We start from the raw sequence: 24,592 nt of genomic DNA on the forward strand, positions 1-24,592 counted from the left end.
ACATACTGACTCAGGAAAAACATAGTCAAATAGCACTTCTGCAGAAAGAAAGTTACAGAGAATGACTCATCTCAGCATATTTTGATTCTGGGCCCATCAGTGAATTCCAGCACTCGTAGCACACTCCCAGGCTCTGATTTCCTGCATGAGGTGTTTGACTTGGTGTTTTTTAAAAGAAAAAAAAAAAAAAAAAAGACATTCCCTGACTCATGTGCTAAAACCAAGTCTACACAGGGAGATTCAGAGTAAGAATTACTATGGTTAAGTTTTAGGCAATTATGGCCTCTACATTGCTCCTTTAAGAAAAAGGCATGCAGGCAACCCTGCCGAAGTGCCATGGCTTATTTCTGGGGTGGAACTGGGGGTGCTGGCACTCATCATTTGTAAGAGAATATGTTGTTGCTACACTTAATAGGTTAGTTATGATCACTGTTACTGTCATCATAGAAATAACATTCCAATGTTTTCACCTGGGACAGTCAAAGTATGGAGAGGGTTGGAGAAAAAGTATCTATTAGTTGATCACAGAATCAACTAGGTTGGAAAGGACCTTGAAGATCATCTAGTCCAACCGTTAACCTAGCACTGACTGTTCTCAACTACTCCATATCCCTAAGCACTATGTCGACCCTGAATAGCTACTTTGGATCTGACATAAGAAGGACAACATATTCAGGGCAATGTCAGAAATCTCAAAGGTAATTAAGTTTTGTGTTATCACACAAGATTTGTTTTCAGAAAGTGTTGAGATCATGGGAGCTAAGGCTGCAACCATTATTCTTGTAAGTACAGTTAGATTCTGGTGGTCCTCTTACACTTGCCAGTGTACACACCTACACAAAACCAGCTGAATGTAACTCAGGGCGAATGCGACAGATTTTCCTGGTCCAGCTGTGAAAGTTGCAGCACTAAGAGGGGGTAGTCCAAGAGTTGTGGATGTGAGTCTTTCAGACCAGGGCAGAAACGAGACTTAAGTTTGTTGAACTTGCTTCTTCCCAAAAGGGTTTACCCTTCCTTTTTTCCCCTCTTCTCTTTGCTTTCTGTTCTTTCCTTTTCCTTTGCCCTTCCTTTTCCCTTCTCCACTCCTCTCACTTCCCTGCCTTTCCCCTTCCTTCGCTCCTCTCCCGAGGTGCACGCTGCCGTCCGTCTCAGGGGGTACCTTCGCCCCCTCCCTTCCCGGGGACGGAGGCGAGGGCCGGGGAGCCGCTGCGAGCGGGGGGCGGCGGCCGGGCCCCTCTCTCCGGGGCGCGGTGCGTGCGCAGGGCGGCGCGGAGCCCCCGCGGCGGGGCGGCCGCCCAGCCCGCCGCCGGCCGGGGCGGGCCCACCGCCGTCCCCTCCTCCAGCCTGCGCGGGGAGACGGGATCGCCCCGCCGCCGACCAGAGCGGCAGCCACGGCCGGGGAGCGGAGCGGGTGCGACGCGGACCTGCCGGAGCCCCTCTCCTCCTCCTCCTCCTCCTGCCCCGCAGCATGGCCCGGCGCGGAGCGGCGGCCGCCCCCGGCCTCTGCCTCCTGCTCCTGCTGCTGCTCCGCAGCGGGGGGCTCGCCCCCCCCGCCGCCGCGCAGCCCCCGCCGCCGCCACCGCCGCCGCAGCAGCAGCGCGGGAGCGTGTGGTGCCCCAGCCGCTGCCTCTGCTTCCGCACCACGGTGCGCTGCATGCATCTGATGCTGGAGAGCGTCCCCGCCGTGTCCCCCCAGACCACCATCCTGTGAGTAGCCAGGCGGGGGCTGGCGCGGCGGGGCGAGCGGCGGCCCGGCGGGCAGGGAGAGGGGCGGGGGGAGGGCCGAGGAGGAGGAGATACCTGGGGTGGGAGGCACTTCGGGGGGCGGTGGAGCCTCAGCCCTTTGTCTGCGGCCGGGGGAGGGGGGCTGGACCCACGGCGGGGGCTCTGCGCGGCCGCCCCCCCGCAGCTGCTGGCGGGGATCCTCGGTGAGCGGCGGCGGGGGGGCCCGGGGCTACCCGCGGCTGCCCGCGGCTCGGCGGGGCTGAGCTAGGCTCGCCACCCCTCGGCCCCGCTGCCCGCTCGGCCCCGCGGCCGGTGCCGGGGGGTGGCGGTGCCTCGCGGGCCGTGCCCGGCTTTGGGGGGCGGGTGGGGCCTGGCCGGTGCCCCGGGGTCTGCGGGGCGGTCAGAGGTGGATGTGCTGGCTAACCTGCGGGCACTATGTCTCCAGCTTAATCGTCCCTAGAAGGATTTTGCTGCTTCCTTAGTATCCTTCTGGAAAGCATACTCGGTTGGCAGCAGGAGCAGCAGGGATAACAGATGTAGCACTCTGCTCAGCTCTGAGGCACGGTGGGGATGCATGAGCAAACCGGGACCCAAACCGGGACCCAAAACCTGTGCTCACCGAACCCGGTTCCAGTTCCTGCAAAGGACCGAGGACGTGCGAATTTACAGGTCTCTGTGCTATTTTTTAATTCAGGCACTCATGTCAGTTGAAGTGCCCGGCCATTCATCTATAAGGTCCAGTCACTATTTGGAGTAGGATTGTGTTGGTAATAAAATTCAGTATTGACAAGGATTAAAATTTATTGCATTCACATTGATTTTACTGAAACAGTTACTGCTCTAGCCATAATTGCCTGTAATAAGTGCAAAGATCTAAACGAACATCACACGCTATTTTGTTTCAAGGCTTACTGTGAGCAGAGGATTTGTTCCACTGACCTGCTTATACGTTACTTGGGCTCAGAAGGCTCTTGGCACTAGCCCTGTCCTTACACACACGCAGCCATGGAAGCTGAGCAGAGCTTGGCCCTGGGAATTTTCTGCGGGGCCTCCTGTAATAAATTGACTTGTGACTTTGTCAGGTATTTTCAAAAGGGATCTATAAAGCCTTGGTGTGTTTCAGCTTCCAAGTATTATTTAATGTGAAGAGTACAGTCATTTAACATTAACTGAGTCCCTCTTTGGCAAGAAGCGCAGCCCTTTGGCAGAATGGGATTAGTCCTGCAGTACTTGTAAACCTTTTAGGGAACAATACAGGAAGTGGGTGGTTAATGTTTCTTACATTTTAAACAAAGTACATTTACAGAACACCTTTTGCCTTGACATTACAGGAAACTGTGTAAAGCTAGTTTTGTGAATCGTCTTAAATGTAAAAAAAAAAAAAAGAAAATCTTTAGAGTATGGTCAAGTCTTAATGGTTTGGTTTCACGTTAAAGGTAGAAGGGCCTGCAACGGCAGAAAGAATCAGATTAAACCTAGCCTGGGTGGAGCTCCCCTTATGGTGGGTATTTATAATCTTGCAGTGAGTCAGAGGAGAATGTGTGAACAATGCAAGCATTATACTCGTCTAACCCCACTAATATATCAAATTGTCTAGTATCCCAAATCTGAATTATCATTCCGGTATAACAGAAGCTACAATGCAGCAGAAGTAATTCAAAAGAAGTTAAAAACATTTTTTCAGCTTGACCGAGAACAGTAATTCTCAAAATACGCCTGCAGATGACCAGCATTCTTCAAAACATAACAGTGGCCTTACTTGTCATCTGGTAATGTGTATCCTCGTTCTTCACCAACCAGCTAGGGGACTGTTATAAATAAAAAAAGTAATACTATGTGTGCATCTGTAAATGCACAGTTACTCCTGCTACAGTTCTGCTGAATGGCTGTGAATGGGGAGGAGATGGGCCAGAAGATAGTCAGGCAATATGAATCTCCGGGACAAAGAACAATGGTACAGTTTATTAGTAATCAGTAGCTTGAAGGTACCAATTATACGTAAATATCTTACCTGTTGTATATGAATTGCCTACCTTTAGCTGTAGGATGTACTTTCAGAATAATTATTACATGTCTGAGGTACTCCTTGAATTACCAGAGGGCTTACCACTGATTTTTTTACTTTACTGCTATGTAGAACTGCAGTTCTTTTTCAGCATGAAAATACAGTTATTTAATCTCTGGTTTGACTCTCACAGTTTGTCCTTCATGTGGAGCCTGTATATTACATGTATTTTCTTTAGTACTGGTGTTGATAACTAGATAATTGAAATAATGAATTAATTTCAATTGAACTTCTTCCCCTTTAAAACATGGATTTATGAAATCCTGCAGAGTATGTTGCTGATGGGTTAAGCCCATTTTTACTAGCATTGGTAAATTCCGCATTCTTGTCTGTTTTATTTCTTCCTTAGGACACAGATTGACCGTGCAAAGTAATTTTGTAAAAAAACATCACTATAAATTCTTTCTTATTTATAAGTATGTAGTTACATTAGTTTTCTGCTGAGCACTGGTTCTGAAAACTGTCCCATTTTGGAAGCTGAGTTGACTTTGCTCTACTTCACATATAATTTGTTACATGGATTAGAACAGCATGGGGCCCAGACCAACAGTGCAGCCAAATGTTTTTCCCCACATATCAAAAATGTCTACTCCTAATCTCAGGTTCTCTTTTGAAAACTGTTCATAACATTGCTAGTTGCTGACCTTGCCAGTGCTACTTCTGGCTGTACATTTTCTCACTCTCTCCTGCTTCCCCCACTTTTTGGCACTTCCCCCTTCCCTGCTGCAGGCTGGGATCCACAGCTTAGATTTCTTCTGCAGGGTGGATTCTGCCAGCTTTGAAAGTGCTCATGGAGCCTTGCATGAGCACGTGGTTTTACCCAGTGAGATTATTGCCCAGGGTCTTTGTGGGACTAGGGCACGCATCCCGGTCAGCAGACTTCCCTTAAGAATGGAGACCCACCTCCAAAGCAGTTTGCAAAACCCCGTCATGCCTTAAGTACAGTCCTGGAAGTTTCCTTTCATCTCTGACTAAATATAGAGTGCTCATGTATTCACGGAAATTGCTGAAACATATTTATATTAGACCATTTATATGGCTGAGGAATGTAAAATTCTGCATACAGTACTATTGCTCTCCTCTCTTCCCTGAGTTGTATCCTCTCTTACATTTATTTAGGGGATTTCTGTGTTTTAAAACCATTTCAGTTCATGGTGTTTGTAATTCTGACACGGATCCATTGAGTATCGATGCAATATGTTGCTATTTGTATTTTGCCTAAACATGATCAAAATCCAAACTTGTCCACAGAACTAGTTACACATACTCAGACCAATACTAAAATTTGTTCAAAGTTTTTCTTGGCAGCACTTGGATGCTCTCTGATTTTTTGCTAGCTGTACAAGCATAATTGCACTCACTGCTCTCACAGTCTGAATAAGAATAGAAACAAACTTTCTGTTGTAAGCAGAAAAGGTAAAAATTAAGAATGCACTAATTAAGAATGCACTAAGAATGACATACAAATTATTGAGGAAAATAATTATTTTTAAATAAGTCTCTTGTACTAATATTTGCTATGGGTAGTTATTACTTTGGCTTTCCTGCATACCTGTTATGAATAAAACACCTTTTCAATACACGAGTATAAGTTTAAGTGATCAGACCTTAATGGGACTTTTTAAATTGGCATCATTCCTGTTGAGTAACTTTTGAAGGTAGTCATTGAAATTAAATTGAAGGCAACAGTCTCAGTGTTGCTTGTTATGGCTTTTGTTTATATGATTCCAACATATTCTACAAATTGGGTAGTTTACAGTGCATACCTATTTATTATTTATTTTATTTTCTAATTTGTAGTGTAAATGTCAAGGATCCATCCAAAGGGAAAGGGGAAAGCATTACTTATTTATGGTGACTTTCTAGACAGCTGTATAAGTACTTACAATTTTTTCATAGTTCCATACAAATTGTTGTGGAATCTGATGTACACTCCCAATGCCAGTAAAAAGCATGACATGCTTTTCAAGAGCATCTATCTTAATACAATTTAAAAAAAAAAAAAATAACTGAATTACACAAATCACACATCTGTTTGGAGTATACATGAATTACCAAAGAGATAGGGGCAATGGAAACATAATGACATTTTGCATTTCAGTGTTGATTTGTGATAAAATTATGCCTCTTAACAGAGGCATTTAGGGAGAAGAAATGGGTGATATGTATGGTTCTGTCAGTGCAGGAGTCTCTGGGCTACCATAGCAGAAGGATGCATGCTATTTGCAGATCTGTTTGCAAACGATGCATTATCAGTCAGCAAACCACCAGCCGATTTTCATCCGAAAAAAACAGGATCCTTGCTTTCGATCAGATCTTTGAAACCCTTTTAGAAAACTTCCAGTAGATTAAGCAACTAAGACAGCAAATTAATACACCTCGACACAGTGAAGGACAAAGGATTGTAGTCTCAAATCTGGACTGTGAGTATGCTCGATCACTGCTGAGCATCAATTTACATATAGGAGATAGTTGAGAGATATGACACTGATACAAGATTTTAGTTAAGACAGAGATTTGTATATACTTAGCGTTCAAAAAAGAAGAACAGATACTGAAGGTTTACTTGAAATGTTTGAGAATAACTGAATACAGACACAGATCTTGACAGACTCATGGCTGGGCAGCAGACTGCATTAGATATTTCCCTGAATTACACAAAGCAGGGGGAAAGAATAAGATTATTTCAATAAAAATTATCTTAGGTCTTCCTTCATGGAAATTTTATGACCAAGTGCAGAATTTAATTTGAAATTAAACCACCTACATTTAGGCCTCTATGCACTGGAGTCTACCACCATGTTTGTGTCTGAGCTTCCCTTCTAGTGAGTAGCAACTTGCTCCCAACCTGCTTGCTCCCAACAGATGTCTCAAATAGCCTAGGACATCTAAACCAACAGCAGGCACCACTGTTCGGACAACTGAATTAAGCTGCTACTGTTTGGGAAGTTTATTCATTCTCCTGCCTTCTCCAGCAGAGTGTGTCGACTAGTCTTCTGTTGACAATGAAAGGACTTTAAACGTCTGTATGTAGATGGTGATATTTATTTGTCTAAACAAAAGCCTAAAATATTTTTCAGAAGATAATGTTTTCGTAGTATTTTCAAAGGAAAGAACCTACTTGGAAAAATCGGGCTAAGGACTCACACACAATACAGAAAGTAACTTTAAAGCATGTTAATTGTTGCTAAAAGGAGAGTATTTCTCCTACATTAAGCCCTATTCTCTGAGTACCAACAAATCAAATGGATACTGAAATGATACCAAACCTCCCCAGCAAAGCAACGGTGGAGGGTGTGTAGGATGTGAACATTGCTAAAGCCATGATGGAATGAGCCAGGACCAAGGCATGAATGTGTAAGGACACATTTGTAGAGCTTGCAGAATATGCTTGGTTGTTAGCAGGGGGCAGAAGGGTACAATATTGACAGAGTGTTTGGCATTTAGCGGGAGACATTAGGCAAAGCTCCTGAGGAATGCAGCAGAAGGCCCAAATGAGTCTTCGCTTCAAAGAATGTATCTGCAAGTCACTAGATCCTCTAGTGGGAAAGTATTTTTGTCATCTCAGCAGCAAGTTAACCCTCATCAAATTCCTTGTTGAAGAATGGGAAAATATGTGGAGCGAAATCATACCCATCCTTTCCTGCAAGTATTGTATCTTACATTTATCAGAGGAATACATTATCTTATGTTACATTTAATAAATATAATTTCTGGTTTTCATCTTTTTTACTAAGATGTATTTTTGATCAGTAAATACTTAACATTTGAGTGTTAAAATGCTAAATATGTATTTATTTACAGAAAGATGTCCGTAATGCGTAAAACCAAAGATCCATTTGACCTAATATTTATTCTTTGAGGGTGACTGAAAGGGCAGTTTATAAACAAGTAGACAGCATAGAGCAGTAAATAGTGGTTCATCTCCATAATAATTTGCATCTGAGGGATTTTGTGGTCTAAGGATTATTTCTATATTATATGTAAATCTTGATGGATTTCTCCTCCACATATTGTTTAACCTCCTTTTTTGTCAAATAATTTAGCTGTAACTTACACTGATAACTTTTGGTGACAAGGAGTACCACACAAACTACATGGTGTAAATTGCTCTCTTCTTTTGTTTGAAGTCTGCAAGTTGCTAGCTTCACTCCGTGTCCCCCATTTCTTCTGTTGGAAGAGACAGTGAATACTTGATCCTTCTCTGTCATCTCAATGCCAGCCATGATTTTATGACCTTTGATCCTAAGCTTCTCCATTCATTTCTTCTTAAAGCTGAGGATTCTTCTCACTGAAAGGTTGATGTCCTTAACTTCTCATCATCTGAACTACTCCTTCTCCACTCTGCTGTGTTTTGAGGTGAGGGAATTATAACTTTCCCTAGTATTTACATGGACAGATGTGGTATGTGGGCTAACGGGGGATTTATACAGCAGCGTTAGGATCATTTGTGTTTTTATTTTCTGTTCCTATCCTAATAATTCCCAACATCATATTTTCTTCTCTTGAACTGTTGTTTTAATGGAATTATCAAGGGTAGCTTAAGATCTTGTCCATAAGTAGTAATGATCAGTTCTAGGCCTACCATTTTATTTGTAAAATTTGCTTTTCTCCATATACATCACTTTGTATTACTATCATAGAATCATAGAATGGTTTGGGTTGGAAGGGACCTTAAATATCATCTAGTTCCAACTCCCGACACGGGCAGGGTCACCTTCCACTAGACCAGGTTGCTTAATGTCCCATCCAGTCTGGCCTTGAACACTTCCAGGGATAGGCAATCCACAGCTTCTCTGGGCAACCTGTTCCAGTGCCTTACCACCCTCACAGTAATGAATTTCTTCCTTATAGCTAATCTAAATCTATCCTCTTTCAGTTTAAAACCATTACTCCTCATCCTATCACTACAGTCCCTGATAAAGGGTCCCTCCCCATCTTTCCTGTAGCCCTCTTTAGATACTGGAAGGCTGCTATAAGGTCTCCCCTGAGCCTTCTCTTCTCCAGGCTGAACATCCCCAACTCTCTCAGCCTGTCCTCATATGGGAGGTACTCTAGGCCTCTGATCAACCTTGTGGCCCTCCTCTGGACCTGCTCCAACAGGTCCATGTCCTTCTTATGTTGGGGGCCCCAGAACTGAACACAGTACTCCAGGTGGGGTTTCACAAGCACAGAGCAGATGGGGAGAATCACTTCCCTTGCATTAGGTCTGTATTTTAATAGCCATTCATGGACTGTTGACAGGTCTTTCTGCTGTTCTTCCTAGTCAGACTTTGTTAAAATAGATGAATATCAAAGCAAAACTTTGTTCTCTCTGTTGTTCATCTCTCTTCAATTTATGAATAAATTGAACAACACAGAACTCATTACAGCTCTCTGTGAAACTACTGGTGACCTTCACCCACTATGAAAATTTGCCATTTACTACCAACATTTCTTTATATGGTCATCTGGGCTGTGTAGGATATTTGCTCTCTAGCTGTTTCAAAAGATTGTCTTCTAATTCTCAAAACTTTGGGAGTTTGGACTGTGGTCAGCACAAGATTTTTTCATTTGTTCTACTGAAATGTTTTAGAAAGCCGTGAAGATTATATAAATCAATGGATTGCTTGGTATTGTTGTCTAGGTCCTCAGTTGAAAAATCACAGTTTTAAACATTTTTTTGTCTTCCTGGTTATACTAACTTCAGTGCCTCTACTGTTAGTCAGTTTTCCCAAGCAACAGCAAAATTAGAAGAGACAAGTTATATCAATTTTCATCGTTACTTTGGGGGATTTAGGGGCATAAGGGACATCAATTAAGGAATTTCTGAGTAGCAGAGAGAAACATGGGATTACTGTCTGGACAGAGTAAGAAATAGATGCTTGGACATGAGTAAATAAACTCTTTCTCTCCTAATTCCCATAGAAGGCTGGTGGAAAACTAACAGGGAGACGCCTATCCCTTGCATCATCAGGAGGTTCTGGATCTGAGACGCAAGGAGAAGGGTGACTGTCTCATCTAACATTGTGGTAAACACATGCCTAAGAGAAAAATAAGACTAATAAATATTTCAACCTCCTCCATTTTTCTGAGTAGCTCTTACTGACTTCTCTCCCAGGTGAGGTCAGTGCTGATTAAGAGATGAGATGGGGATGTCATTAACCAGCAGAAAACTTGGTCATTTAGATATTAAATAAATGTTAGGCTGCCCACGTGTAGTTATGGATTGGCTTGTAAGTAACCTAAATGAAAAGATTGAAAGTCCAGCAGAAAAGAAAAATAGAAAGTATAGCCAGTAAAGAACAGAGCTCAGGGTAAAGATAGAAGGAAGCTGTGGGAAGAAAACAAGATAATAAAATGGAAGAAATTTCTATTGCTATTATGACATGAAAAAATAGCAGACAACTATTCAGAAAATAACAAAAGAACAGAAAGAGTGCATGATGTGTAAAAATTGCATAATGTTTTATTTTTTTAATTAAAAAAGTCCTTTTACAGGAACATTTTGCTATGTATAATGGGTAAAATGAAAATGCTAGATGAATGTTTTCAGGCCTAAATTCTATTTTGAACAATTGAAAAACAAAGTGTAAATTTTCACCCATTTTGATTTATCTCTCAAAATGGTGTTTTTTCAATTATTTCCTTTTGGATTCATATTTCTGAGGCTTTCAAAGCTTATTGTATTTTTACAGTATTTTTCCCCACTTCATATATTATTTTGTGATCAAATATTTTGTACACTCTAGATCTCCATCTCGCAAATGTGAACTTATACTTAGCTTTGTATACATGAGTAATTCCCAGGCTTCTGATTCTTCCTGGGCTTGGACATTTGCTGAGTCCCTTTCCAGCAAGGCAGAGTGTTTATAGCCTTATAGGCTAAGACTTCACTTACAGAAAAGCTCCATTTATAAAGGTGACATTTAAACTCTATATCACACAAGCTAAATATTTATAGTTGCTTGTTCTTCTGGAAAAGTTTATGGATAAAAAAAAGTTAATATTTTAAATACTTGTGTGCATGTCTGTGTTTATATACACACACATGCTATACATACTGTGTGTATGTGTGTGTATGTATACAGTAAAATGGAAACAGAGCCAAATTCTCTATATCATTTGTTCCATTTGGATTTGATGAAAAAAACCAAAACCAAAACAAAAATAGCTTTACAGGCTTTATTATTGCAAACATGGGCAGAGTTTCAAGACAATCCAAAGAGATGGTGCAATGAGAGCTGGCCGAGCTGCAATGGAATGACTCAAATGTTTCCTTTTCCTTCCTTTGCTTATCAGGCTGCCAAATTTCACTTCTTTTTTGGTAGGGAATTATTATTGTTGCTATGAGAGTTGAGCAATTCTTTTAAAAAGAAAACTGAATGAATGTTTAATTTATTGCAAATAACAAAGATTCTCAAACTTCTTGAGAAAGACACATGAAGGAGAGACCAGTGTAGGCTCTCAGCTTCCTGTCTTTTTGTTTAATCTGTATTTACACAGGTTAGCGAAAATTAGGACATTGAAGAGTTTGTGCACCAACCGGCATGGTGTCTTGAACCTTGTGAAAGCTTGTAGAATCAAAACTGTGAAATTTGGTACAATGTAGTGTTCTCTCTCGTTTTTTTCTGTATCTTTTCTGTGTTTTACCAAGCAAAATGATGAGCATATGTATTTAACTCTAAAATTAGTTTTAATGACTGTGACATTGCTCCCTTTTCTGTTGTGCTCTGTTGTTGTCCGAACTTTCAGATCTTTTATTCTCTTTCCAATTGCCACTCCCCAGACTTTTCAGAAACATTTTCTTTCAGCATTCTTTCCCCTTAAATCACTTATTACAACAGTCTGCTCATTGCCTGGCTGGTCTGTAAAAGGAAAAGAATATTACTTCATACACAGCATTACCTTAACTAATGACTGTTTTTGGTAAGCAGGATGATGACTGCTAAGTGTCAAGTTACTTGCATTGTATTGGCTAGACTGATGGATTTAATAGTCTTTTGTTAGCCATATGTCTGCTGGTTTCCTTCGTAGGAGGAAGAATCTAGAAAAAGTGAGTCCATGCTTGCTTTGACTTATCTCCAGGCAGTGTGAAGCATAGTTGGGGCAGCATGAAATTCAATGCAGACTTCTCAAGAGGAGTTGAATTCTGAGGCATATAGCCTCTGTCCAAGGTCCACTGCACTCTACAGAAAGCGAAAGTTTTGTTTTTACATGGGTTTGATTGTCCACTTCGATATAAAATCTCACTGATATCTCATGGTTGCTTCTATTTAATGACTGATTATCATGGTAATCAGATAAATTTAATGCTAATCAGATGAAATCTGCCCTCGATATTCAAATCTTTAAAGTGTCTCTGCATCAAAATCTTACCAGGTTTTAATGGTCGATGAGGAAAGCTTTTTTTAATTTTTCAAAAATATTTTGGAAAATATGTGGGGCAGCGAGTGCTCTGGTGCACAGATAACTCTAGTGAGCCATTCAAATCTCAAAATAAATACAAATATATGCCACTTTACATGCTAAGATAATGTAAAAAGCCGGAACAGCGGTTTGATGGAGTGACATATATATATAAAAAATACACAGTGATTGATTTGCTGCTGGGAAGCTGCCTATCAAAGCAGGATGCCTTTTAAGGGCTATTTTGTCTCTCTTTGGGATAATAACTAACTTGGATTCAAGAAAAAAAGTTTTGGCTGGATGGCATTTTGATGAACTGAGAAATTTGAGAGGTTGGGTGTATTTAAAGTTATTTTTTAAAGACATAAACTGAATCATAAAATTCAGATCTTTGACTTAGATAACCCTCTCAGTTTCCAGTAAAAAAGGCCCAGGTGTTTGGTTTAAAGTGCCAGAGAAAGGACAGACTTTCATCAGGCAGGAAGAGCAGCAGAGCTGCAACAGGGCTGCAAAAGCCAATGAGAGCAATTTGATTATGTGAGTAGGTGGTTTGCTCTGGCCAGATTCAAGTCATTAACTTTCTGATTTAATTTTATAGGTCTGGGCAAAGCTTTATAAGTGTAATAGTACCTATGTAGGGGGTAGAGTCAGCTAAAGTAAATCAATTAAAATGTTCGCTAGTTAGCCTTTTATGTATAAATAGAGCATGTTTTATGTGTAGATTGAAGACGTAGCTGTCAGGAGTGTAAATAATTGCTACCAAGCAATTATTAAAGATCTGTAAAGACCTTTCTTAGTATAGAAACACCTCCTATACTTTATTTAAAGCAATTTTTAAAACCTAGGCTATTCTTTTTCCTGAGTGCTAAATAAAATATTAGAAGTAAAATGTCCATTCAGCTCAGCCTTATCTTTAGCCTTATAGTTTAGACATGGGAATGATTTGTCCCTCCTGAGACAAGAGCAAGTGTATAATCTCTGAGAAGAGATTTCAGCCATGACACTACTCTAGTAGCCCAACATCTGATGTCTTTGGACATCAGGAAGGAAACTTTGCCAGTAGAAATTTATGCGCTTAAGAGGTTTAAATGCTGGGTTTGTGGCTTGCACTCCTCCGCTTCTTACATTCTGCTTAAGGTGTCTTAAGTATTTGTGGAAATCCCAGCCATAAATTGGCCTCTGGATCAGAGGGTATATTTGTACTTCTGACCAGTCTTACAGCAATGATAGTTTAGTTGTGGGTCCAAGAGGATTCTTTTTCAGGTGAACTTAAAATTTGGTGAATAATATTTATGGGAAAGAATTTTTTCACTGGCTTTTAAGCCATATATATGACAGTGTTCTTAGTCAAGTGGAATACTCATAGTTTATACATTTCCAAGACATGTAAATATGTATTTTTGGGTAGTAGAAACATTCTAAGAATCTGTTATTCAAAGCTGAAAAGTACTTGGTAGATATATCTGCTGTTGAAATTAAGATTTTTTTTTTTTAACTTCTGACTACAGATAGTACTCCAACTTCTTTTTTTGAAATGACTATTTATACTGAATATTACAAGAAAATAGTAAGTAATGTATATAGGTAGCTGGTTTATTTAGTATATTAATGCTAATATGTACCTACTTGTTTCAATTTTCTGTTTTAATTTAAGAAATAGAGATTGTACCCCTTTGCTGTTAAGAAAAACCCAACTCAGGAACACCCTGTGAGTGGTACTTGGGTTTCTTACGGCTCCTGGGTGCGAACAGTAGTGGCTTGTTCCTGCCCTGGATCTTCTCAGTCAGTTCTCAGAGTTAGCTGAAAAATAAACAAGGGAAAAACATTTGGTTTCACTTGAATCATGTCCCTGATTTTGTGGCCTGTGATGTCTGTGGCCACTCGTGTTAGCAATGGTGAAAACGTGGTCTGGCAGAAGGGGAGGAACTGCTTCCTGAGGGAACCTGTTAACCAGCCCCTGGGGCCTCACTCAAATAGGTCTGCCCTCAGGGAAAACCTTAAAAATCAGCCGAGTTTGTGATACAACTTGAAGGGCCAGGTTCTGCACACACAGAGGACTGTAAATGCCTTCGCTGAGACCTCCTTGCAGAAACCCTTTCCACTTTCCCTCCTTGCCAGGGAAGCACGAGCCACCTGCCCCCCTCTCTGTGCTTCCCCAGGCATGCTGCTCCTGCCTGGCAGCAAAAGCAAATGTCTGCCTTTGGAAACGTTTAGAATTTGAACTAATTTTTAATTAATCTCACATGTATTGAGTTGTCATGCTAAGTATTTATTTTAAAGCATCTGATTTTCCTAAAAGGCAGGTTTATATTTAATTTAAAGTTTTAGAGATATTTCTAATATTATTTTTCATTCTACTTTGGCAAGACTAATCAAGTATTTTAACTTTTCCCCATTTTTTGCATACACATGTGGTTGAAAGCATTTTCCTTTCTGTTTGAACACTAGGAAAGACCCCTTGAGAGTCCATGTTAGTGGTAATGTGCTACTGGGGAGCCTGTGAAATTGCTCTCCACATGGCCCAAAAGGTATTTATATGGCCTGAGTGACAGCTAGATGGTAACTGATAAAGGGTGATGGAAACAAGGACGTAAGTTGAAATGTGTTCAAAATGGAACAATCAGGTTGAATAATTACTTTTAAAATGTCATTAAACTGTGAAGACTTAAGTAGTACAGAATTGTCTTTGCTTATACTCAGAAATTAACTTTTTGGCCTTAGGAGCAACACAAAAGTGTCTAAAAGTGTTTCAGTGCTTTTTTCTGGTATTTTTAGTACTTTGTTAATGTGATGAAGTAGTTACAGAGATGGTAAAAAGTGCTTTCTAATTAATTGTTGACTTAATACTGCCAATATTAGAACTGTTTGGAAGAGGGTGCATGACTTAAAGCAAAGTAGATGTGATGTCCTGAGGCCACTGGAATTTTAAACAACTAACAAACACACAAGACTAGTAACACTTATCTGGAAATTTCAGACACATCCATAATTCACAGCAATCCAGTTTTCCAAGTTGTTTTATCTCTCTTTATGCAGATTTACTTTGAATAGAGAAAGAAGAAAATAAATGTGCAGGGAAAGAAGTTGTCGGCATTTTATTCAGTTCGGTCCTAGTTTCAGCATGTGAGGTAAAACGTGATGGTTGTTGATTGAGTCTACGTGTTGTTGGATTATTTTCCCTAATGAGTAGGAATCAGGAGTGGGAAATGAGTAGTAGCTCTAAATTGGCTTTAATTGTTTATTGTTTATAGTTTTGATATTGATGTTAGGATGGACATAGCAAGAAGAAAAAGGAATAATCTCTGCTCCCAGAGATTCCCTTCACTGAAAGTCACTCAGTTGGGTACTTTAAAGTTGAAACGTCTTCTTCTAGTGGCAGCTTCCACTGCTCTTTGTAGGCAGAAAGCAGCTTCTCTTCTCCTAGGAGACAGGAACACATAGATGCCTGTCCTAAGGCTGTCTGCACTGCTACGGAATGAGGAGATAAAGATCGGAGGAGCCCTAATGCAGCCCTGTCACTCCAGTTCTGGTTCTGAGTTTGCTTTGCCAGAAGCAGGAGGAGCTGGAGGCAGAGCAAGAAAATAGCTAACTTACCTGCTCTGGCAGCCTGCTGTTAACCTCAGGAAGCAGAAAATACAAATCCATGAGCTACAGCCTCTAGAGTGAGATGACCTGGGATTTTCTGTAAAGTGGAAGGAAGAGTTGTCACTTTGAAACCAGGAAGCCGGTCTGCAGCCAAGTGATGGACTACCTGAATTTTTGTTTTCAGTCTTTATGCAAGTCAATAGCACTTTCCATATTAATAGTAAAATGTCCTTAGCATTCTATAAGAACAAGTATCTAGATAAATTCTACCACCACCTTTGAGTCTGTCTGAATCTAATATGGCAATCTCTGTATTGGAAATAGCTGGAAAGTACATAATGGTTGGAAGTACGTTCCGATAATATCCGCCTAGTAGAGAGGGAAAAGTGACGCATAGATTTACGATGAATAAATGCTTTTGAGTCAAATTTAGATGTTATTTTTAGATGCAGCAATTCCTTCAATTTTCCACATCCTTTGGCTTGTTGTTGATCTTGTACTGTGAGACTTCTTTTTGAACTGAAGGAGACAAAATGGGCATTCTTTAGTAAGGTCATTGGCATTGCTAGATGTTATTTACTGGTATAATAAATATAATGCAAGCTTACATGCACTGTATCAATGAGGCTTCCTGCCTCAAGGAAAAAAAAGCCCCCAGAACTGCACTGATGGAGAAATCACACTTCCGTACTAGTATACTGGTTTACCGGCCCAGTCTGTTATTTCTTTTCCAGCACTCACATCCCTGTTTTCAGCTGTAGGATCTTCTGCAGCTAAGAGTTCATTGCCCTCAGCTCTGTGCTGATACTCACCCAGTGCGGGCTGTACGCAGCTGGGTACTCCTGTGGGGGAGACGGGCTGAAGTGTCAGAGCTGGAAGGAGGCTTAGGAAGGGATGTGATCTCTGTCAGTCTGGTAAAATGCAGGTTAATCTTCTGTATCAGTGCGTATTTTCTTTTATGAATATACACACTCATTTGCTTGCACTGCACCTTCATCCATTTTCCTGACAGTAAAGAAAGGAAGAACTAATCTGCCATAGAACAAAATCAGAAAAATTACAAAGAATTATGAGTATATTTTCCTTCCCACCCATGTTTGAAGTTTTAGGATTTATGTATTTATTTATTTTTAAATCTTTAAGAGCTGCTGCAAAAGAAAATCATGTATGAACTTCAGTGCATAGCTCCTCTGGATCTGTTTTAAGAAAAATGGTCAGTACTACTCACAAGCATTTACTTCTAGTGATCAGAAACTGAAGATAAACACGCTCAAGCTGGAAGCAGGGTGGGACTATTCCATTTTTAACAGTGAATATAGTTAACTACTAGAATGACTAGCAAGTCATTTCGTTTTGCTTGATTCGTGGTCTTTCTGAATCACAGTTTTATATATCTCTCAAAGGGATGGTTCAGCTCTGACAGCAATAATTACCTTGACAGGAACTTCTCTACTGTTGTGTGACTTGTCCTGTGTGGGAGGTCAAGGGATGATAATGTTTCTTTCTGGCATTCAGTTCTTTCCTCTGAGAATATCAATATTTCCTGGATATAGAGTTTAGACTTAAGCATCCCTGTGAGACAGAGAAGTACAGAAACATTATTTATTTTGCAAAATGGTAGATGGGGGGGAAAGACTAATTTATGGGTATAGCATAAAAGCAGTATTTCTCTGGAGTTTTCACATTAGTAATTCACATGACTATTAACTACAAAACCAAATAAAACTGTTACTGCATTTGTTTCAGTGGTTCATGGTATGCCATAAACCAGTCAGCTCCCCATTTTGGTGTCTTCTTTAGTCTACTGTAGAGGAGAAACTCTTTTTTTTGATTGAAAAGTACAGTTGAAACCATATTATTGAGAAGAAAACCAAGAAGAGGTTGCACCTCCAACTGTTGCTAATCCTCTAAAAATATTTTGATGTATCAGTGGGTCTTTACAATACAGAATGTGCCAACCATTAGTTCACTCTTTGCTTTGTCCAAGACCTTAACCATCATGTATTTGTGTTAGCACAGCACTCATGCACAGCTATCATGACCTATTTTATTGGGCATGGCACAAATGCAGGACAAAAAAGCAGCCCTTTCCCAAGGATATTTCTGTCAAAAACAATCAGTAATAAATCATATGACTGTACTGTCAACAACCTTTTAATTGTTTGGGTTTAGAAATATATCCCCGAGAGGATTAAAGACAGATTTTACATTCTCTTGTTATTTCTTCAGACTGCACAAATAGCATTACATTTCTTATAAATCTACCCATACTCTTAAAAGGAGGGGTTTTTGGTTGTGTGTTTTGGGGGGGGTTGGTTTGGTTTTGGGTTTTTTTGTTTTGTTTTTATTTGTGTTATGATAGCATGAGAATTAGAATAAATGATAAAATAAAATTTCTGATTTCAAAATACAGTATTTCTGTAGTGGATGGATTTTGGAAGACTCTGAAAGTGGATGAGACAAAGAGCCATGTTCATGCCAGAGTAAAATTTCCATGTATAATTCTTGACAATTAAGCCTCCACGCCTAAAACTTTGAACCAGCAAATCCCGCTTGAGTCCTATTAATGGCACTGCATAGCTGGTTGGAAAAATTGGCAACAAGGGCAGCAGAGGGATCTACAGACTTAGTAAGACAATACTGTATTGCTTTTCATTGAGTTCACATTTAAATGTTTTCCTTTCAACTCTAATGGCAAAATAATTGTTAGTTAAAACAAATCCTTAGCTCTTGGAGAAAGCTGTATCATAAGCTTTCCATTCACCAAAGCTGTACCTGATAAATATATTTTTTAAGACTTATTAAATCAAAGTCCCTTTCAACAAATCTTACATATTTGTGCAAATCAGTTATTACTTTAATTGGTAGATCATCCAGGTTTAATTCTTTATATTTTCATAAGCATGGTTTTATGATCAAGGTGAGTACTGCCAAATGTTCTGCATCCTGTTCTACAGATGTCAATATTTCTGTGATCCTACCATTTACTTCTTTTACTAAAATTATGGTGTACTAAATATTATTGACTATGATACCCACTCACCATGCAAGAATTATGTTTTATTTTCCCATCTAAAAATGCAGTGGCTTTATTTTATATGCTGAGTGCTGGTGTACAGATAATAAAAATCTCTCAATGTGAATTTGAGAAAATCACATCTTGTATCTAGTAATTAGACTGGGCAAGAATTAATCCAGAAAATTAATTGCCAAGAAAAAGAACGATGTAATTTTGTTTGTAAAACAATCACTAGGACTAAATCTTAAAACCAGGCAAAAAAACCCCCCTCTTGGTTCCTCTGGTATTCTAGAAAATGTTAACGCTGCTAGCAGTGAGGATTACTATAAGTAGTTCTATAGCTGAAAGTGGGGTTTGGTTTTATTTTTTTAAAGTGGTGGCCTTCTCTTTGTTCAACAAAGTGACACATTTTTTTACAGAGCAGTAGTTAAAGCAGCATTAAAGTGCCATTGACATCATCCAGTTACTGCACTGACTTGATTATATAACCTCTTTTGTGCAATTTTCATGCTCTGCTCTGTTTGAATGTTTTTACTATGCTGATGGCTGTTTTTCATTTCCTGCTGGGATGACCTTGAATAAAAAAAGAATAAGAATAAAGTAGACATAAGCAATGTAGTCTTGCTGGCATTTGCAGATCTTTTGTTCTGTGTTGAGAAACATAGTAGTTTGGCATTTATGGTATAGGATATTTCTGCTGGGTAGTATTAATCTTCAAAGGTTAGAAATAATGTTTTTCTCTCATTTTCTGTTGAATTTGTCAGTGGCAAAGTGATCCAGTTATGGCAATTCCTACCTTATTAAAACATTTGAAGAGAGCTAAACAAATGATAAATGCAATGGTCATTCTTGAATTTAGATCATTAATTTAACCTGTTAAATCTAATAGATCTACAAATCTAATATTTACCTATTAAATTGTTCCCTCCTTTTTTTAAAGGAAAAGGAGATTAAGTAGTTTACACTTTTTTCCAGATTCAGTATTTATCACACAGCTGAAAGCATAGTTATTCTTCTGTTTTTCAATTCTTGTTGCCAATCAACATTTCATAACTAGCCTTACAGATCAGTAATATGAATGAGCACATTGTCTTTCACATATACTGACTTTCACATATTCAGACTTTTTATGTCTCTCAATATCAGAAAGCTATAACAGTGAGAAATCCGTCCTTTGAAAGTAGTTTGCATTATTCCTGCTGATTCTTACCAAATCAAAGCCTCCGCCTCCTTTTAATTTGTCAAAGTAATAAAGATTATATTACCATACAGTTTACAATCACATATAGAGAAAGATTTTTAGCTTTAAATAGTTTTCACTGGACCATGTAAAAGTGTCTACCTTTGAGGCAGGGGGTTGGGCACAGGGCTTGTTTTTTTATGATCCACACTTAGCATTTGAGAACCTTTCAGTTTTTAAGATACTTAAGACAGTAGTTTCCTTTCAGATATTTCCATTTTGCTGCTGTGGTGATTTTGCTTATCTGAGGAAATATCTCTGAATTTAAGTTTGTTCGTGTCCTAAATCAAGATTTGATTTCATTGGTAAATGCTTCAGCATTTTTCTTTTTAATGAAGACTGATAATAGAAGTCATCAATGTGTCAACATCATGTTTCAAACATCAGTGTATTATACAACTATGTTGGTTTAATCCACATTGCCTTTTTCTTGTCCAAAGCTAAAAGATATACAAATATTTTGAATTTAAAGTATGAAATCAGATACCTTCAATATGATGGGCTAATGCAAATGCAGATCTTCTAAACTTGAGTTTAAATGCATTGTTCTAGTTTGCCAATGGTAACTCTGAGGCTTTGGTTTTATTCTGTCTTGATGGATTCTGTTTTTGGAGGAACTTGCAAGCTCTACTTTTTTTTGAGTTTTTTTTTTTGTTTGTTTCACTTAGTCTGATTTTCAGGTAGTGTTTCTTAGCATGAACATATGAATGTGATTTATAATCTATTATACCTGAAAGCGGTATGCTGGGAAACAGTCCTCCAGAGCAAACTTAGTAAGTATAAGTATAACATGGTGTTTAGTTTGTTCTGTTGATTGCATCTAATTTTATGAAGTGAAGTAAGTGAATATTTTCATTTTCGGACAAGAAAAATTTATGACACATGCTGGGAGATTACCAAATGATTAAAGGGATATTCTAAAGTTTGGAAATATAGGTGATGTGGAACAGTAGGTCTACCCAAAAAGTACTAAGTAAGACATAGTCTATGTCACAGAATTATTTGGAGTTAGTACAAGCAATGAATGCTTGGTTAGACTACCTACTTGTTCTCTTCAGCCTCAACAGTGAAAACAGTAAGAGATAAATGTATTATTTAAAATTTATTCTTTAAACTGAGAGGAAAATAGGATTGATAGACTATTTTTGCATTGATCTTTATCAAAATCAGGAGGGCTATAACAGAAGATGAAATTACACATTGTGCCTAAAACTTTCCATTTGCATATGGAGTTCTCTCAAGCATTTTTTAATAATACAACAAAAAGTGTCCAAAGCACAGTAAGTTATCTCCCTTACTTTAGTCTAAGATTTTGCACATATCATTATTTGGGAGGTATGCTGGTGATTCTAACTGTAAAGGCTGGAAACTATTTCCTCATGTACATTTTGTAAATCTTGTTGTTATACCCTAGCAAATGAGCCTTCAGGTTTTTTTTCCATCCTGCAGCCAGGAAGATGGCAGATGGATAACCAAAATTCTGAATGTTTTCAGCTGTCTTTGCTCTTATGAAGTGTTTTATTTAGTGTTCTGAAAGCTTCTGCATTTGGATTTAAGTGCATTAGAATTAATTCATAGAAGACTGTATAATAAAAAACTTGCATAACCATTAAAAATGGCGAGAATACTTGTAGTTGAGGTACAGAGATTTGAAATCTTTGTAATTGCAGCATTTGTGTTAGATTTGAGTGTGACATGTAGAGTTCTTTGCTGATGACCTGACGGTATGCTTTGCATACATACATTATGTCACAAGATGAATGTTTTTAATTAAATCATCACATGATATAGTGTTTCTATATCCATGTTAGAACTGGCTAATTAGGTGTGTATAGAGAGAGAGACATGGCTAGGTATGAAGCAGTAGCTTTAACATGTTATGTTTTGGTTTTCCTTTTTTTTTAATTAAAGATCTTAATATAATGTTTTGAGTCATGGTAATTTTTTCTGACACAAATTAAAATTGAAAAAAATGGAAAGCCATTTCCTATATACTCTCTCTATAGCAGTGAACGGATTGATCTCAGGGAAATCCTCCAAGCCCTAATAAATGCCAGGCTACCAGTCTGGAGGCAGAGATGAGAAGGACATGGCTGAGGTGGAGCAAGCAGAGGAGAAGCCCTGGTGTCCTCTGTCCTGCTGCTGCTCCAGCAATTCTTCATAAACAATTTGCCTGTTTGCCCTGCTTAGGAGAACACCTTTTGTTTTAGCTGCTGATTAGTGAGTGCTTATTAGTTCACATCACATAGGTTATTGTCAGTGAGGTGGTGACTGGGGGTGACATGTTTTGGTGTCAGTATCCACAGCTTGATCTACAGTTCATAGTTTTATGAAGCAACAGAATCTTATGCAAAAAGGAATGTGAAATAAGATTATTGAAGCACAGCAAGTCTAATCTTTTATAAAGATAATGAAATGTAAAGGCTTAACTCTCCTCCCCGTATGTTGTTTTGCAATAATTAGAAAACAAAAGAACAAAGGTAAACTGCACTTAATGTATTTCTAATTAAAAAAATAGTTTTAATTTCAGGGCATGGTTTTTCTGAGTAAAAACAGTCCCTTCTCTAAAAGGGATTCCTGTATTTCAAACAGAAGGTGATATGAAACTTCTTTAATTGACTTTTCTGGTAGGTTTCTTGATGTTTAAGGTCAGTGTATTTGAAAGCTGTATTGTTGTGTATCCTGTGTGATTTTCATAATCTAAATATTCATTAATGCCTTTTAGTATTTATTACTTTATTCATTTTAGAAACTATTATTTTGTAAACTTGCAATAAATTTCTATGTCCAAATGATGCCTTGCCCCATCAGGATGTGTAAACAGAGAACCCACAGTTTGCATTACTGCTCGCTGTCAGAGCAAACTTTAAATAGGGTATTCTGGAGTGCCAGGAGCTGCCACAGGAGCATTGGATTGTATGGGACAGTAACAGTTGCGTAATGTTTTTTAATAGTTACATATTTAGAAGTTTTCACTGTGTTTAATTAAAATAAAGGTATTGTTAAAGGTTAATATTCAATGCTAAATTAGAAATAGTTTACTGTTGTAAAGAATGGGCAGTCTAAGGGGGGAGACAAGTGGATGCAGTTAGTTCAAATAAATAATTTATTAGGTACAGTGTTTATTTTCATCCAGACAAAAAGTGTCTGCAGCACAGTTCTCATTTGCTCTGTCCCAGAAAAGAAAACATACGAATATTGTATTTATTTATAGGCCATACATCTAGATCTTACAGATTTTCATAAAACCTCGTTCACATAACGGTGCATAGAAAGCCTGCTAAGTGACTGTGTATGTGCACCCTGTTTGCTGCGTACTGCTGGGCACGCTTCCTGAGCCACGGCTGTTCGTGGGGCAGTGGCACCCTGACTGTTCCCAGGCGCTGGAATGCAGCTCTCAGGGGCGTCCAAGTGCTAAATTGTCAGCGTGTTCCCTGGCATAGTCCTGGCCCACGCAGCCTTGTGTTCTGCCGAACATTTCCTGGTCACACTCCATGAATTAGCACAGAGCAGATGATGTGGGGCCAGGAAAATAATCCTGAGAGTATTTGGTTTACTAGGAATCGTCACCATGTTGTTTTGTTTGTGTTATTCAGGGGAGATGTAATGTTTCAAAGTGATGGGCTTAGCTTCTGTGGAAGTCTGTATGACTGAAGTGTATTTTTACAATTTAAAATCGTTAAGCTGTGGAGGGGTGCAAGAAGGAGGAAAACGGTAACCATTAGTATTTAGGCTGTCTTTGTGAATTGTCAGAAACAAAAGTTTTAGGGCTTTATGTAGACGGGAAAGTGAATTTTCATTGTAATGACTTTTTACATAGATGTGGCAGTGTTTGAGAACAAGAGCTAAGAGATAACACTATTAGCAAAGTATTTTGGGATGTCAGGCAGAACTTCTCTGAAGGAAAATGCGTAGGTACAGGACCACAAGCTAAGAGAATTCAATACAAGAAAGCAGCAGTAGCATACTCTTCCCGAAAAGTATTATTATGTTGTCTAGATATAATTTCAAGGAGTAAATATTTTCACTGTGAAACACATAATAAAGGAGACAATCTGAATTAGGAGCTAAATGTACTAGATTTTGATTTGAAAAACTAAATGCACCAAATTTAGGTTTGGGTTCTTATGCAAAAATTATTATAGTGCCCTAAAATCCCATGCCATCATCACAGGTGTTTGCATAATTTTTATTGGTTGTTTCATTTATTATTTAGAGATTAGGAAGGGGGAAAAATGACAGTCAGCAACTGGGGTGGACTCCCTCAGTCTGCTGTTTGATTTAACCTTTTGGTGCACTCTGGCCGGTCAGTGGAAGTCAGGCTTGCTGAGCCCCGAAGCACAGCATACAGTCAGGATGCAGTCAAAATGGGGAACAACAAAAAAGGTGAAAGAGAAATGAATGGGCAGGGAACAGGCTTTTGTGAGTAAAAAGTCATGTGGCAGCATGGTTGGGCAGGACCTAGTCTGAAAAAAAAGAGACAAGAAACCTCATCATACTGATTAACCATACCTTATTTCAGCAACACAAAATGTCTTTGATGATCTGGATCATAATGGCCTGCTTGAGC

The 24,592-nt window shown here is 39.1% G+C and overlaps 1 protein-coding gene across 1 annotated transcript in view; it reads left to right on the plus strand.

The window, feature by feature from the left end:
• The first annotated feature begins 1,468 nt into the window (after window positions 1-1,468).
• PXDN (peroxidasin) overlaps window positions 1,469-24,592 on the plus strand; it is an 86,413-nt gene continuing 63,289 nt past the window's right edge. Inside the window, exon 1 of the mRNA XM_074861650.1 lies at window positions 1,469-1,707. Within this exon, the coding sequence (XP_074717751.1) occupies window positions 1,469-1,707 (239 nt within the window). The remainder of the gene's footprint in view (window positions 1,708-24,592) is intronic.

Source organism: Strix uralensis, chromosome 3 (genome assembly GCF_047716275.1).
Source record: "Strix uralensis isolate ZFMK-TIS-50842 chromosome 3, bStrUra1, whole genome shotgun sequence".
NCBI classification, from domain to species: Eukaryota; Metazoa; Chordata; class Aves; order Strigiformes; family Strigidae; genus Strix; species Strix uralensis.